The sequence below is a fragment of the Littorina saxatilis genome, linkage group LG7, assembly GCF_037325665.1.
Source record: "Littorina saxatilis isolate snail1 linkage group LG7, US_GU_Lsax_2.0, whole genome shotgun sequence".
In the NCBI taxonomy this organism is placed as follows: domain Eukaryota; kingdom Metazoa; phylum Mollusca; class Gastropoda; order Littorinimorpha; family Littorinidae; genus Littorina; species Littorina saxatilis.
The window spans coordinates 5,886,105-5,901,104 of NC_090251.1; the positions used below are offsets into that span (position 1 = coordinate 5,886,105).

The following is a 15,000-nucleotide window of genomic DNA, read 5'->3' on the forward strand; positions in this document are numbered from 1 at the left end:
ATGAAGAATACATAATTATTAATTACAAAAAGAGGATTGGTATTATCATGGTATTGTATTTTATTGCATTGCGTTGAGTTGCGCTGTATAGTACGAGTATTGCATTTTATTGTATTGCATTTTCCTGTTATGTTTTGTTTTTATTGCATTGCATTGACTCGTGTTGTATTGTACAGTATCGCATTGCTTCACATTGTACGTATAACACTGCATTGCATTAACATTTTTGTCGTACACGGTATTGCATTATACTGCAATGAATCATTGCATCGCATTAGACCTGAATGACTCATTGTATTTCATTAGACTGGAGTAGATGATTGCATTGTATTCGACTGCAATTGATGATTGCATTGCATTGGACTGCAATGGATTATTGCTTTGCATTAGACTGCAATGGATCATTGCATTTCATTGGAATACAGTGGACCATTGCATTGTATCGCGTCGTATTGTATAGTGTTGTTTTGTATTGCATTGTATTGCATTGTATTTGACACATACCTTTGACGTGTGTTAAGACGTGGCCCCGAACAGTACGTGTGGGACTACAGAGGAGTGTGTGGATAACGCAGCGTGTCACAACATCACACAGCGGTGTGTCTGTGTGCCGGGCTTCCACCTGGTCAGCATGGAGGGAACACCTTACAGCTGCCAAGCGGGTCAGTTTAATGTTGTGTCACACACACACACACTTACACACACTCACTCACACACGCACGCATGCACGCACGCACACTCGCACGCACGCACGTACGTACACACACACGCACGCACGCACACACACACACACACACACATACATACACACACACACACTAAAACACACACACACACGCACGCACGCACACACACGCACGCACGCACACACACACACACACACACACACACACACACACACACGCGCACACACGCACGCACACACATACACACACACATACACACACATCTCATGTTCTTGCAACGGTCTAAATTGTTGTAAGTTTCAGATCCAAAATGTTTTGTATAACTCTTGAATTTGTTGTTGTTGTTTTTGTGTGTGCATGTGTGTGTCCTTGTTTTATGTGGATAAAACTGCTACAGTCTCACAACGCCTCAAGGAAACAAACAATGGTGACTTTCGTGTCCAGTGCACCCGTGTAGGGTTTGCCTCACAATTTTTACAAATATTTTTTATTCTCAACAGAAAGTTGATTTCCATCTATATGATACAAAGTTAACGAGAAACACCCTAGAAAGAAACCATTTTGAAAAAAAATATACTTGGACATTGATTGGTTTGGTTTTGTCTGCAACTAAAAGTTCCGTAAACTTACATTTTTTGTTGGTTCAATTTATTCTGAAATTTGGAACGTTAGCAATCTGTTTCGAATTGCTCCTTTTCCCGTTATACCCTAACTCTTACAGACACTGTAAATTCCTGACAAAGATGTGTGTTGTCATCGGTGTGCAGATACCCATCCAGGCGGTACCTGCAGTATGGCAGACGACGCCAGCAAGTGTGTTGAAAACGCCTCCTGTGTTAACGTGACGTCAGAGGCCGGTGACGTGACGTCAGGGAGCGGTAACGTGACGTCAGAGGGTGGTAACATGACGTCAGGGAGCGGTAATGTGACGTCAGGAAGCGGTAACGTGACGTCAGAGGGTGGTAACATGACGTCAGCGGGTGGGATGCAATGCGAGTGCAACGTTGGTTACCACGTCATGGCGGACAGCGCTTTGGGGACTTCCTCCTGTCAGCTCGGTACGTTTGTGTTTTCTTAACATTAATTTGTAAGTTTGTGTTAACATGTGTTGTTCCGAATAATAATTTACAATGCCGAGAAAAGTTTTTGTCGAATTGAGACAAAGAGGTAAAATACATGCTTGTAATAAACAAACCAGCTAACAAACAACAAAACGAATGGAAAAACGACCTAACGAACGAACGAACGAACTAACGAACGAACGAACGAACGAACGAACGAACGAACGAACTGCTTGATACTATCTGTACATTTTGAATTGCGTGTTACTGAGAGCCTCCCTTGTTAACAGGAAACAGTGTTCGGGGATTGCAGAAAAAAGGCAGCTAGTGTGATGAGACCTGGCTGTACCTGTGCCTTAAACCCCTGGACACGCACAACGGACCTCTTGACCTTAACTCTTGTTGTTTTTTGGTCGATCGTCTCCCCGATACGCGAAAGAATAATTGAAAACCTCAACACGAAAAGTGTTAGTGAAATCTACTGTAAGCACTGACTGAAAATGAAAAGCAATAAAGAAAAGACCTAGTACGCTAGACTTTGCAAAATAAGTGATGTTTTTCTTCTGGTTTTTGTTTTAAAGATGTTATTGTAGGAGGCGCGTGCACAATGAACGGAAGTGACGCAGAATGTGTAGAGGACGCCACGTGCATGCTGGCGATGACGTCAGAAGGGATCATCACCGGCCTCGAGTGTTCCTGCATGGAGGGGTATCACAGGATGATCGGGAATCCTGCCTGTGAAAAAGGTATACATGTGTCAACAGCAGATCATGTTTATATATCATCAGGCATTTATGTGTCAACAGGGGTAATAGGTCAAGAGGTATCATGTGTCAACAGGGGTAATAGGTCAATAGGTATCATATGTCAACGGGGTTAGTTAGTTAGTTAGCTATTGCTTTTCGGGTCCAGCGGACCATAATAGGCCAAAGTTGGACCCCACAAGTTAATCATTACACATTTTTAGATGTCAACAGGGGTAATAGGTCAAGATGTATCATGTGTCAACAGGGGTAATAGGTCAAGATGTATCATGTGTCAACAGGTGCAATAGGTCAATAGGTATCATTATGTCAACAGGGGTAATGGGTCAATAGGTATCATATGTCAACAGGGGTAATAGGTCAATAGGTATCATATGTCAACAGGGGTAATAGGTCAATAGGTATCATATGTCAACAGGGGTAATAGGTTTCATATGTCAACAGTGGTAATAGGTCAATAGGAATCATGTGTCAACAGGGGTATAATAGGTCAATAGGTATGATGTGTCAACAGGGGTAATAGGTCAATAGGGATCATATGTCAACAGGGGTAATAGGTCAATAGGGATCATGTGTCAACAGGGGTAATAGGTCAATGGGGATCATGTGTGTGTAGGGGCGGTTCACATCATTTTCAAGGGGGGGTTTCCAAATTTCTTTTAGGGACAATTCGACGACGCGAATCGTTTAATTGAGGGCGCGAAGACTCCCAACCTCTTAGCGGGTCCGAGGGCATGCCCATCCCCCGCCCCGGAAAATGTTGATTAAAAACAAGCCATCTGGTGCAATCTGAGCCAAGAAGCAAATTTAAGAAAACAAATTTGGATCAAACAAGGACAATTGACCAATCTGGTGCAACCTGAGCCAGCAAATTACCCAACTACTTTCCAAAACCGTCACTTAGAAGACAAAGGCCGGTTTCTAGGGGGGTCTGGGGGCAAGCCCCCCCCCCCCGGAACATTTTGATAAAAATCAAGGAAAATGGAGCAATCTGGTGCATGTTATCTGAGCCATCAGTTTTTCTTTATTTTCAAATTTATTAATTTATTCCTTTTTTTTTCTTTTTTTTTGGCTGGGGGGGGGGGGGGGGGGGAGGGAGGGTGGGAGGGGTGCCCGGAAATCCCCCCTGGATCCACCCCTGGTGTGCAACAATAAATGTACCAGTTTTGTGATAGTGAAAAAAGGATAGCTGAGGTCCAAGTTGAACGTATACAGGGCTGGACCAAGTTCGTTTGAGGGGGGGAGGGGGGTCCAACTGAAGGCAGGGGTGCAGGGGCAACGCCCCGCTGGGGGGTCTGGGGGGCAAAGCCTCCCATAAGCCGAGAAAATTTTGCATTTGTGGTCATTTTTATATTTAGTCAAGTTTTGACTAAATATTTTAACATCGAGGGGGAATCGAAACGAGGGTCGTGGTGTATGTGCGTATGTGTGTGCGTGCGTGCGTGCGTGTGTGTGTGTGTGTGTGTGTAGAGCGATTCAGACTAAACTACTGGACCGATCTTTATGAAATTTGACATGAGAGTTCCTGGGTATGAAATCCCCGAACGTTTTTTTCATTTTTTTTATAAATGTCTTTGATGACGTCATATCCGGCTTTTCGTGAAAGTTGAGGCGGCACTGTCACGCCCTCATTTTTCAACCAAATTGGTTGAAATTTTGGTCAAGTACTCTTCAACGAAGCCCGGGGTTCGGTATTGCATTTCAGCTTGGTGGCTTAAAAATTAATTAATGACTTTGGTCATTAAAAATCTAAAAATTGTAAAAAAAAATAAAAATTTATAAAACGATCCAAATTTACGTTTATCTTATTCTCCATCATTTGCTGATTCCAAAAACATATAAATATGTTATATTCGGATTAAAAACAAGCTCTGAAAATTAAATATATAAAAATTATTATCAATTTGTTTTTTCGAAATCAATTTAAAAACACTTTCATCTTATTCCTTGTCGGTTCCTGATTCCAAAAATATATAGATATGATATGTTTGGATTAAAAACACGCTCAGAAAGTTAAAACAAAGAGAGGTACAGAAAAGCGTGCTATCCTTCTCAGCGCAACGAATACCCCGCTCTTCTTGTCAATTCCACGTGCACTGCCTTTGCCACGGGCGGTGGAGTGACGATGCTACGGTGGAGTATACGGTCTTGCTGCGTTGCGTTGCGTTCAGTTTCATTCTGTGAGTTCGACAGCTACTTGACTAAATATTGTATTTTCGCCTTACGCGACTTGTTTGGTCTTTCCTTGCATGCAACTGGGAATCAAAACGTCGCAAGCACGTACTTACATTGGCGCAGGCTTTGAGTGTCAGTATACCTTCCTTCTTGTACAATTACATATCTGCCAAGTCTTCGTGATACCACCCATCCATCTGTACAACGTCCGAATAAATGCAGCCTAGCTACTTCCTGCACGGATCTGGATTTATTTTGCTGAATTATTTTTGTCAGTTATGACTTTCATTTACCAAAGATTCCCACTGTCCACAACAAGCAGACTTGTTATAGACGTTTTGAATATATGGGATCCTCTTATCCCATAAACATACTGGGTAGATATGTGGAGGTATAATTATATGATTGATCGTGTACATGCGACAGGAACGTTGTTTGTTTGTTTGTGATTTAAACCAATCCGACCTCGAAGCTGGCTCCGATCCGGTTGGGAACTATCTGATGCACATCAGCCCAGGTGACGTTTTGTATTTGACTCTCATATTACTGTGTGCTCCAGACAAAGCTCCGGGCACCACGTGCCTGATCAAGAGCAGCGCGGAGTGTGTGCAGAACGCCGTGTGTCAGAGTGTGACGCCAGACGGACAGCCCGAGGACCTCAAGTGTGTCTGTGTCAACGCACATCACGTCATGGACAACGCCACCTGTCAGCGAGGTCAGGGTCGTGTCGTGTACAGTTGCACCGGTATTGTTGACGGAGTTGAAAAAAGATAGACATAAAAATCTGTGTACCTTTGCGCGTTCTTGTATCTTACGCCTCCAACTAATAATGATTCTTCCTTTCTTGACAATGTGACTGATAAATGTGAATATCACAACCCCATCTATCCATAACAAATTAAATTGAATTGAATTGAATTGTATTGTATTGTATTGTATTGTATTGTATTGTATTGTGTTGTGCTATAGACTTTGATGCGGGCCAGCAGTGCAGTCAGGAGAACAGCACAGAGCAGTGTGTGGACCACGCCACGTGCACCGCCATGCAGGTTGGTCATCATCGTCACTCGCCGCACGTGTGCTCAGAATGAACCGGTGAAACGTCCCATTCCGTCCCCCTTCCAAATCGTCCCCCGTGGGACGTTCTGGGCTTACCAAAAGGTCTCCTGTGACCTTCCAGGGAGGGATCCCAAATGGTTCTCCCTTCACGCATTTAGTCCCCCACCTATTGTTCTGAAAAGGGACAGCTTAGCTACTTCCGTAACCTATCGCTTACTTTACATCATCAGAATTGATATGTTTTATGTCTGGCATGTTTCGAACATAAACACATCAAGCCAATCCCGTTTCACATGATTTTTGTAACGGATGGGATAAATTCTAAGCAAGAAAGTGAGCGACAGATCTAGAATTGCTAGTTGTTGGAGACTGTGTGAGTTTAAAACTAGCTGTACCTTCCTTCTCTCCCCCCCCTTCCTTCCTTCCTTCCTTCCTTCCTTCCTTCCTAGATCTGTCTCTGGCAACTGGTTTCCCACCAAGCCTCACCAGTCTCGGTGCTGACTGATTCTGAGTTTTCAGTGTCAATATAATATTTTAAGACCGACAGATTAATACACAAAATTGATATAGCTTAACGCGACTTAAAGTTTAAAAGTTCTATCGAGAACAAATTGAACGATTGATGATTTGCCGTAGATCACTCGCTCACTCAGTCTCTGAAGGACAGATGCACTTTTAAAATGTGGTGATGTTTTCAGAGTGACGGTGGCAACGCGACGTTCCTGACATGCACGTGCAACTCAGAATACCACGAGACACACGCTGAATCCAACCGCACTGTCTGTGCTGAAGGTAAGTCGTTGGTGCTCATACACCAAATGATGGCGGCAAAAGTTACTCTCTGTGTTTTGTGAGCTCAACAAAATGTTGATATCTGCCGTCATTTCTGTGGGTAAAACAGATTGATAGATTTTTGTTTGTTTGTTTGCTTAACGCCCAGCCGACCACGAAGGGCCATACCAGGGCGGTGCTGCTTTGACATATAACGTGCGCCACACACAAGACAGAAGTCGCAGCACAGGCTTCATGTCTCACCCAGTCACATTATTCTGACACCGGACCAACCAGTCCTAGCACTAACCCCATAATGCCAGACGCCAGGCGGAGCAGCCACTAGATTGCCAATTTTAAAGTCTTAGGTATGACTCGGCCGGGGTTCGAACCCACGACCTCCCGATCACAGGGCGGACGCCTTACCACCAGGCCACCGTGCCGGTGATTGATAGATAGCGAGCTATTTTTTTTTTTACATTCATAGTCAAGTCTTTAACTAAATATTATCAGAAAGACTGGGAATCGAGACGTGGGTCGTTGTAGTAGAGGTGATGTTGATAGTGGTGGTCGTGGACCATGGGATTGCTTTTCAGCTTTATATCAATTTGTTCATTAACATTCTAATCAAAATTGAAATTTGTGTACAGATTCAAAACAAAATTGCATTGGATTCTCTATTATCTAACACACGAGACAAGTTACAATGAAGTGGTGTTCTTCTTCTTCTTCTGCTTTGTACAGACATCGTCGTAGGCGGCGCGTGCACAATGAACGGAAGTGACGCAGAGTGCGTAGAGGGCGCCACGTGCATGCTGGCGATGACGTCAGGAGGGAACATCACCGGCCTCGAGTGTTCCTGCATGGCGGGGTACCACGGGGCGATCGGGTTTTCTACTGTGTGTGAAAAAGGTAATGTGTTAACAGGGAACATGTGACAAAGCGGTAAGGGGAGGGCCTGGCATGAGTCAAGGCAGGGAAGGGTTTTTGCATGTACATATGTAGGTCATGTCCCTACAGGCGTCATTTCTCAACAGGGGTCACGTCTCAACAGGGGTCATGTTTCAACGCGGGGTCATGGGTCAACAGGGGTCATGTTTCATCAGGAGTCACGTTTTTTAAACAGGGCATGTGTCAACATCGGTCAAGTGTCAACAGGGTCATCTTTCAAGGCGGGGTCATGGGTCAACATCGGTCACGTGTCAACAGGGTCATCTTTCAACGCGGGGTCATGTGTCAACATCGGTCACGTGTCAACAGAGACCGGCACGGTGGCCTAGTGGTAAGGCGTCCGCCCCGTGATCGGGAGGTCGTGGGTTCGAACCCCGGCCGGGTCATACCTAAGACTTTAAAATTGGCAATCTAGTGGCTGCTCCGCCTGGCGTCTGGCTTTATGGGGTTAGTGCTAGGACTGGTTGGTCCGGTGTCAGAATAATGTGACTGGGTGAGACATGAAGCCTGTGCTGCGACTTCTGTCTTGTGTGTGGCGCACGTTATATGTCAAAGCAGCACCGCCCTGATATGGCCCTTCGTGGTCGGCTGGGCGTTAAGCAAACAAACAAACAAACAAACAAACGTGTCAACAGGGTCGTCTTTCAACGCGGGGTCATGGGTCAACACGGGTCACGTTTTAAAACAGGGGTCATGTGTCAACAGGGGTGATGCGCCTCAATTAACCCATGGATAAGTGTGGGCAGATCTACGATGGTGTGAGAAGGAAGACATCTCTCATCGTTCACCAGATAATCTCACTTGTATTTGACTCTCATGTGACTGTGTGCTCCAGACAAGGCTCCGGGCAGCACGTGCGAGAACAGGGGCAGCGCGGAGTGTGTGCAGCACGCCGTGTGTCAGAGTGTGGCGCCAGCAGGACCACTCGAGGACCTCGAGTGTGTCTGTGTCACCACGCACCACGTCACGGACAACGCCACCTGCCAGCAAGGTCAGGGTCATGTATTGTTTGCCTTAAGTTGCACGGGCCCTCTTGGTGGAGTTAAACAAATATAGGTGTGTCTCTGCACGTGTTCCTTGTCGACGCGTGGACACACAACTAACTGGTCGAAAATGTAAGGTGGGAAAGCGTGCCTCATGGTTTCCGAGAGTTTTCACTCTTTCACAGCTCGTACAAACCCGACAGAGTGATTTCCCAACATCGGCTACGAAAACGACCACCGTCACCACAAACATCATCGACAACAACAGCAACAACAACAGCAATAAATTCAATTCTTCGCAGTTTGTCCTTGCCTGCCGAAATAATTTGATAAAAAAAAGTATTTACAAAAACAAGACAGACAAGCCAAACAGTAGCAGGCAAAAAACGAGCGATTGTTATTCATGAGAGACAACCAGCATACTAGAGTTTACAGAATAAGAGTTCTTGGTAATGTCACGGTTACGGACGTGATAGGTGCAACGTGCCAGTCAGGGCATTACAGAGAAAAACTTGGCCGGGAAAAGTTACCGGGATACCATCAAAGCTAATTATCTGACCGTTTTGTCCAACGTCAATGCATCTATGCTTGAGGAATAAAGCACATCCTGAACTCAGGTCAACATGAGTTACTTCCCTTCGGGTCTCATTTATCCCTGACAGGATGCCTTGGTTTTCCTTCCCTGGAGAGGAAATCGATTTTTTTTAACATATTTAGAGCTTTTCGTAATGTGTTATTGATATAAGCAGATTCGCGATCGTCGATAATGATTTTTCATGGTGTTGTGTAATTTTTAAATTACAAAGGAATTGATATGTAAGACAGTTTCAAGCGAGCTATTTTTCGCGGGTGTATTTACTGTGCAAACAACTCTAAATGTGGCAAACGTGTCACGTGATAATCAACTTTGGCTACGAAGCAGACGATACTTTTTTCCGTAACCAGTTGGGAGTGATGCAACACTATCACGGTCTCCTTCCTACAGCAGTCTCAACAGTTCGACTTGTTTTAACCTTAGAACGATGTCTTTATCATAACAGTGAAGAACAGAACGGAAATCCCTGTCAAAGTCGGCCAATCTGCAATCACTTTCGTCTCAGTTGGGAGATAACTCTGTATTCTTGTTTTGATAGATTCCGCGCAGTAATTATGCATCCTGTCAGAGAGACATGAGCGATAGCGTGGACCGATGATTATCAGAATGGAATAAAGCAATGCAGCAGTTTCTTTCTTCTTTTTTTGCCCTCGATGATCTTATGTGCACAAAAATTGAGAGGCAAATTTCTGTGTGACCTTCACAACAAACAATAACGCTGTCTTGTACAGTTTTACATTACTGTAGTTTAGTGTAGTTTGGTGTCTTGTGTTGTATTTCAACACGTCGTATCGTTTCGCATTGCATTAGCGTACTTTGCTGTACTGAACTGTACTGAACTGTACTGAATCGTGTTGTAGCCTACTGTATTGCATGGTATTATATAGCATTGTAGTATACAACAATTTATGATACAGCTTTGTATTGTATTGTATTGTATTGTATTGTATTGTATTGTATTGTATTGTATTGTGCTACAGACTTTGACGCAGGCCAGCAGTGCAGTCAGGAGAACAGCACATATCAGTGTATTGTATTGTATTGTATTGTATTGTATTGTATTGTATTGTTTTGTGCTACAGACTTTGACGCAGGCCAGCAGTGCAGTCAGGAGAACAGAACAGAGCAGTGTGTGGACCACGCCACGTGCACTGCCATGGAGGTTGGTCATCATCTGTTTACATTTTATTTACTTTTCTTCCTTATCCCATTGGTGGATAATTTCGTTCTCTTGCTCCCAGTGTAACGCTAATAGCAACGAGAGTCGCGCTACCCAGGTGTATGCGTATTTAGGTAGCCAACTTTACTTATGGCAGAATCACCGAGGTCTTTTACGTGCCATCGTGGTGGAACCTGAAACATGGAACATGGCTGCCGTCTCTTAGTCTACGCATAAAGTTGACCCGTGTCCGTCCCGGTGTAGGATCCGGTCTGGTCCCCCCTCTGAAGTAGTCCCCCGGGGGACCAATTCGTGGCAAAAACTGCTCTATAATGGTCCCCCCTTAGACATCCAGCCTCGTTTTTCTTGTTACAATGTTAGTAATGTTACCAGCAATTTTAGAGAAAAGAAAGGAAAGAATCAGAGACTGGTTTCATTTCTTCTTATCAGTATTTATTTATTATTCATTTTATGTCATGGGATTTTTCTTTTGAACGGCATTATAAATCAGATCTATTTTATTTTCTGCAAAATATAGTCAAACAAAGAGATTGCTGTCTGTGCACTACATAATACCGGACGAAGATATAGATTGAAAATGGCTTGAATGCCTAAGAAAAACGAGGCTGGATGTCTAAGGGGGGACCATTATAGAGCAGTTTTTGCCACGAATTGGTCCCCCGGGGGACTACTTCAGAGGGAGGACCGGACCGGATCCTACACCGGCCTGGATTGGAACCCTTGGCCCTAGGATGACAAGGCCAGTGCTGTGGGTACAACTCAGCTACCCAGCCCCTCTTACTCAAGTCATTGGCCATAAAGAGTGGCTGTTGAAATGTGACCCTCCACCACGAAATGAGTCGCATGTCACCTCGCTCGGCTCTGCGCTAGGCTAATATAAGTCTGAGGGGTGTCTGGTAACAGTGTGAGGGTCACCTTAGTCACAGGCTTATAACTCAAACAGTTTTCGCTCTTTTCTAAAACGGGTTTCACCACTGGATAGAACATAAAAAAACTCTTTAGGAAAATGTAAAAATATGAAAATCATGAAAAGGTGACATGCGACTCATACCGTGGTGGAGGGTCACAAATGATGAAATGTGCCCCTCTTACTTGTGCTTGTTCCGCCCCTTTATCCCCTCTCTGTCACCGCCCTGATATGGCCCTTCGTGGTCGGCTGGGCGTTAAGCAAACAAACAAACAAACTCCCCTCTCTGTCACCGCCCTGATATGGCCCTTCGTGGTCGGCTGGGCGTTAAGCAAACAAACAAACAAACTCCCCTCTCTGTCACCGCCCTGATATGGCCCTTCGTGGTCGGCTGGGCGTTTAGCAAACAAACAAACAAACTCCCCTCTCTGTCACCGCCCTGATATGGCCCTTCGTGGTCGGCTGGGCGTTAAGCAAACAAACAAACAAACTCCCCTCTCTGTCATACACGTACCCCTCCCCCGCCTCCGTTTTCCAAGATCTAGTGGTATTGTAAGCTTGATGATTTGCAATAGATCACTCGCTCTCTCTCTCTCTTGTCCTGTTGCAGCTGAAGAAATATCACGCTATATGAAGGTTTATTGTAAAACATAATTCTACATAATGTACCATAAAAATGAAGTTAGAAAGATGATATCTGATTTGATATCTGTTGCTTGTTGGGTCCAGCGGACCATATAGGCTAAATCAGGACCCCAAGATAATATCTGTTTAAATCTTAGAGTATAAGGAACACAATTACGATTTGACTTGAACGGTTTGATTAATGCACACGTTACATGTGTCGTTATTGCGGTAGCAAAGTTAACTTTCATGTGTTCTTGTAATGGAGTTCCCCTCAATGACCGAGGGCAAGATAAGTAACAGCACATGTCTGCATGCGTATTCTGTCCTCGAAATATAAAGTTCACTTCAATAGACGAACTCCGAAAATACCTGTGTTGGGGTCGCATTGGATGTGAAAGAATGAATACTCTTGCTTCTGGTGAGGCAAGCTTACGACACGTGCTCCGTGTCCACGTGTTTCAGACACATCCCTCACTGGTTTGTTTGTTTGTTTGTTTGTTTGTTTGCTTAACGCCCAGCCGACCACGAAGGGCCATATCAGGGCGGTGCTGCTTTGACGTGCATGACATTTAACGTGCGCCACACACAAGACAAAAGTCGCAGCACAGGCTTCATGTCTCACCCAGTCACATTATTCTGACACCGGACCAACCAGTCCAAGCACTAACACCATAATGCCAGACGCCAGGCGGAGCAGCCACTAGATTGCTACTTTTAAAGTCTTAGGTATGACCCAGCCGGGGTTCGAACCCACGACCTCCCGATCACGGGGCGGACGCCTTACCACTAGGCCAACCGTGCCGGTCCCTCACTGGTGACTGGCCAATATGTCAGGTGGGAAAGTTTGACTCACTATACGCCAGGGAATTCACTCTTTCACAACTCATAGAAACCCGACACAGTTATTTTTGAACGTCGTCTACTCTTTCTCTATTGCTACACAGATGACCAATACACAAAGTTGTCGATGTTTTCAGAGTGGCGGAGGCACGTTCCTGAGATGCACGTGCGACACAGACTACCACGAGACTCACGATGACTCCAACCGCACTGTCTGTGCTGAAGGTGAGTAGTTGGTGCTCATACAGGGCTGGATATAAGAGAGGGGGGAGGGAGAGGGGCTTCCTTGATTCCGGAATATTACCCCCCCCTTACTCTGCTAATATACCTTAAACGGAGACCCAAAATACCCCTTTCAAAAGCTAAATTGCAACAGCATCTGAGAGTAGCCCCCCCTGATCCCTCCGCTTGGCCAGCCCCTGCACCCCTACCTCATTGTTGAAGTCCCTCTCTCTCAATTACACTAAGTCCAGCCCTACTCAAACACCAGGATATGACGACTGATGTTGCACACTGTGATTTATGAGCTGAACACAATATTTATGTCGTAAATTTGTTTTGGTGAAAGAGATGAATTATTAGACGGATGGTTTATTTCATAACCAATGAGCTGTTTTTGTGGGTTTCTTGTTTTATTTTGTTTATTTTTTACAATTTTTTGCTAAGGAGAAAAATTAAATAAGGATAGAGAGAAGGGAAAAAGTCATTGTCATAAGCCATTGGCAATTTTGCGTCGCACCCGATGTTATATAATTATTCATTACACTCTATAGCCCCGACTTACATGACAAAATGTGCCTGAAAGACCGAGGTGCTTGTGTATATATCTTTGCAGACGAATGTCAACACACGAAGGTGAAATGCGCTGCGGCTGGGATGACTTCTTGCCAGTGAGTTCGCGACTACTTCCCTGTCTCCGTCTGTCTGTCTGTCTGTCTGTCTGTCTGTCTGAATGTCTGTCTGTCTGTCTGAATGTTTGCCTGTCTGTCTGTCGTTATGCCTATCATGTAGACACATATATACAGACACGCAAATACTGACCACAGATTCTCAAACAGACATAGAGACAGATAGAAAGACACGCACGCACGCATATATCAATGTACAAACACACACACTCGCACGCACGCACGCACAAAAACAGAATACAGTTTTTCCACTTACATAACCATTCTTCCATCACGCACCCATCTATCATCCCTCAATCCATCGATACTCATTATTTTCACCTTTCTTCGCAGTTTTGAATACCTTGACCAAACTGTGTGCAGAGAGGTGAACACTTTTGTCGGCTGCATGCTGACAGGGAAGTGTGACTCAACAGACAGCGAGCAGGTTGCGCACTTCCGGTCCGCCATGATGGATGCAAGTGCCCGTATTCCTGCTGACTGTGGTAAGGTCTAGCTCAGAACAGTATGCTAGTGTTTGATTTGCTGTTCCCCCAATACATTCAGTTTTGTGTGTACATTTTGTTTAAGTGGCATGGTTTTACTCTGTGCTTGACGTATAGGTTTAATAATTTTAGAACTTAAGAAGATTTAGATCTTTGTTGGTAACTTAGGTGTCATACGTAATTACTGCATTGATTTTGTGTGTTTTTTCTCTCAATTGTTTAGGTTTGTTTGAGTATATTGAAGTATATTGATTATATATGATAACTCAAAACCACAACACTAACTAGTGCAATGCGAATGATTGAGTTAAAGTTTCATGACTTGTGATACACATGGCAAAGACAAGAAGGGACACTTTAAGCGAATTCTCTCTATGTCTCTGTGTGCTTAGTCTTGTGTACCGGGAGCCGAGCATTTCGCTACAAGCCCTTCACTTTTCACGATTGTTGAAGGCGACACAGGTCAAACTTGTTGGCTCACGTAAGTGTAGCCTATGCGATTGTAACTTTGTCTGTCTGTGCGTGCGTGCGTGCGTGCGTATGTGCGTGCGTGCGTGCGTGTGTATGTCTGTGGTAGAAACTCTAACATTTGAAGACGTCACATTACATTGACGTCACATTATGACGTAAGAGGGTTAGACGTCACTCGAAGGAAGTACTGAAAGTCTCGGTCATTATTATTTTGAGCGAGCCGAGACTAGTTGGCAGTCGTGTCCCTGTAAGTAGGCTGCATGCAGACAGACAGATCTAGATCTAGTGTCTCGCTTTCTTGCACAGTTTCACCTATGCTCTTTCTCTGTGTGTGTGTGTGTGTGTGCAGTGTGTGTGTGTGTGTGTGTGTGTGTGTGTGTGTGTGTGTGTGTGTGTGTGTGTGTGTGTGTGTGTTACTGTTTGTCGATTTCTTACGTGAGCCTTGATGGCTTCGCCTCTTGTTTTACTATGGAGTTAGATTCAAGGTTCAGACGGGCGCAATGACCTAGTAGATAAGACGCCAGCCTCCCATGCAGA

At 44.6% G+C, this 15,000-nt stretch overlaps 1 protein-coding gene across 4 annotated transcripts in view; it reads left to right on the forward strand.

Annotated features, from left to right (window-relative positions):
- The window catches only part of LOC138970536 (prion-like-(Q/N-rich) domain-bearing protein 25), a 65,352-nt gene that overhangs the window by 29,794 nt on the left and 20,558 nt on the right, over positions 1-15,000 (forward strand). For 3 of the 4 annotated variants that reach the window (XM_070343002.1, XM_070343001.1, XM_070343003.1), the window contains exons 7-18: positions 522-662; positions 1,454-1,744; positions 2,329-2,493; positions 5,246-5,401; positions 5,656-5,735; positions 6,444-6,537; positions 7,261-7,428; positions 8,303-8,458; positions 10,128-10,207; positions 12,737-12,824; positions 13,435-13,489; positions 13,871-13,992. In XM_070343002.1, coding sequence (XP_070199103.1) covers positions 522-662; positions 1,454-1,744; positions 2,329-2,493; positions 5,246-5,401; positions 5,656-5,735; positions 6,444-6,537; positions 7,261-7,428; positions 8,303-8,458; positions 10,128-10,207; positions 12,737-12,824; positions 13,435-13,489; positions 13,871-13,992 — 1,596 coding nt within the window. The remainder of the gene's footprint in view (positions 1-521; positions 663-1,453; positions 1,745-2,328; positions 2,494-5,245; positions 5,402-5,655; positions 5,736-6,443; positions 6,538-7,260; positions 7,429-8,302; positions 8,459-10,127; positions 10,208-12,736; positions 12,825-13,434; positions 13,490-13,870; positions 13,993-15,000) is intronic. The other variant, XM_070343004.1, reaches the window with a different exon arrangement.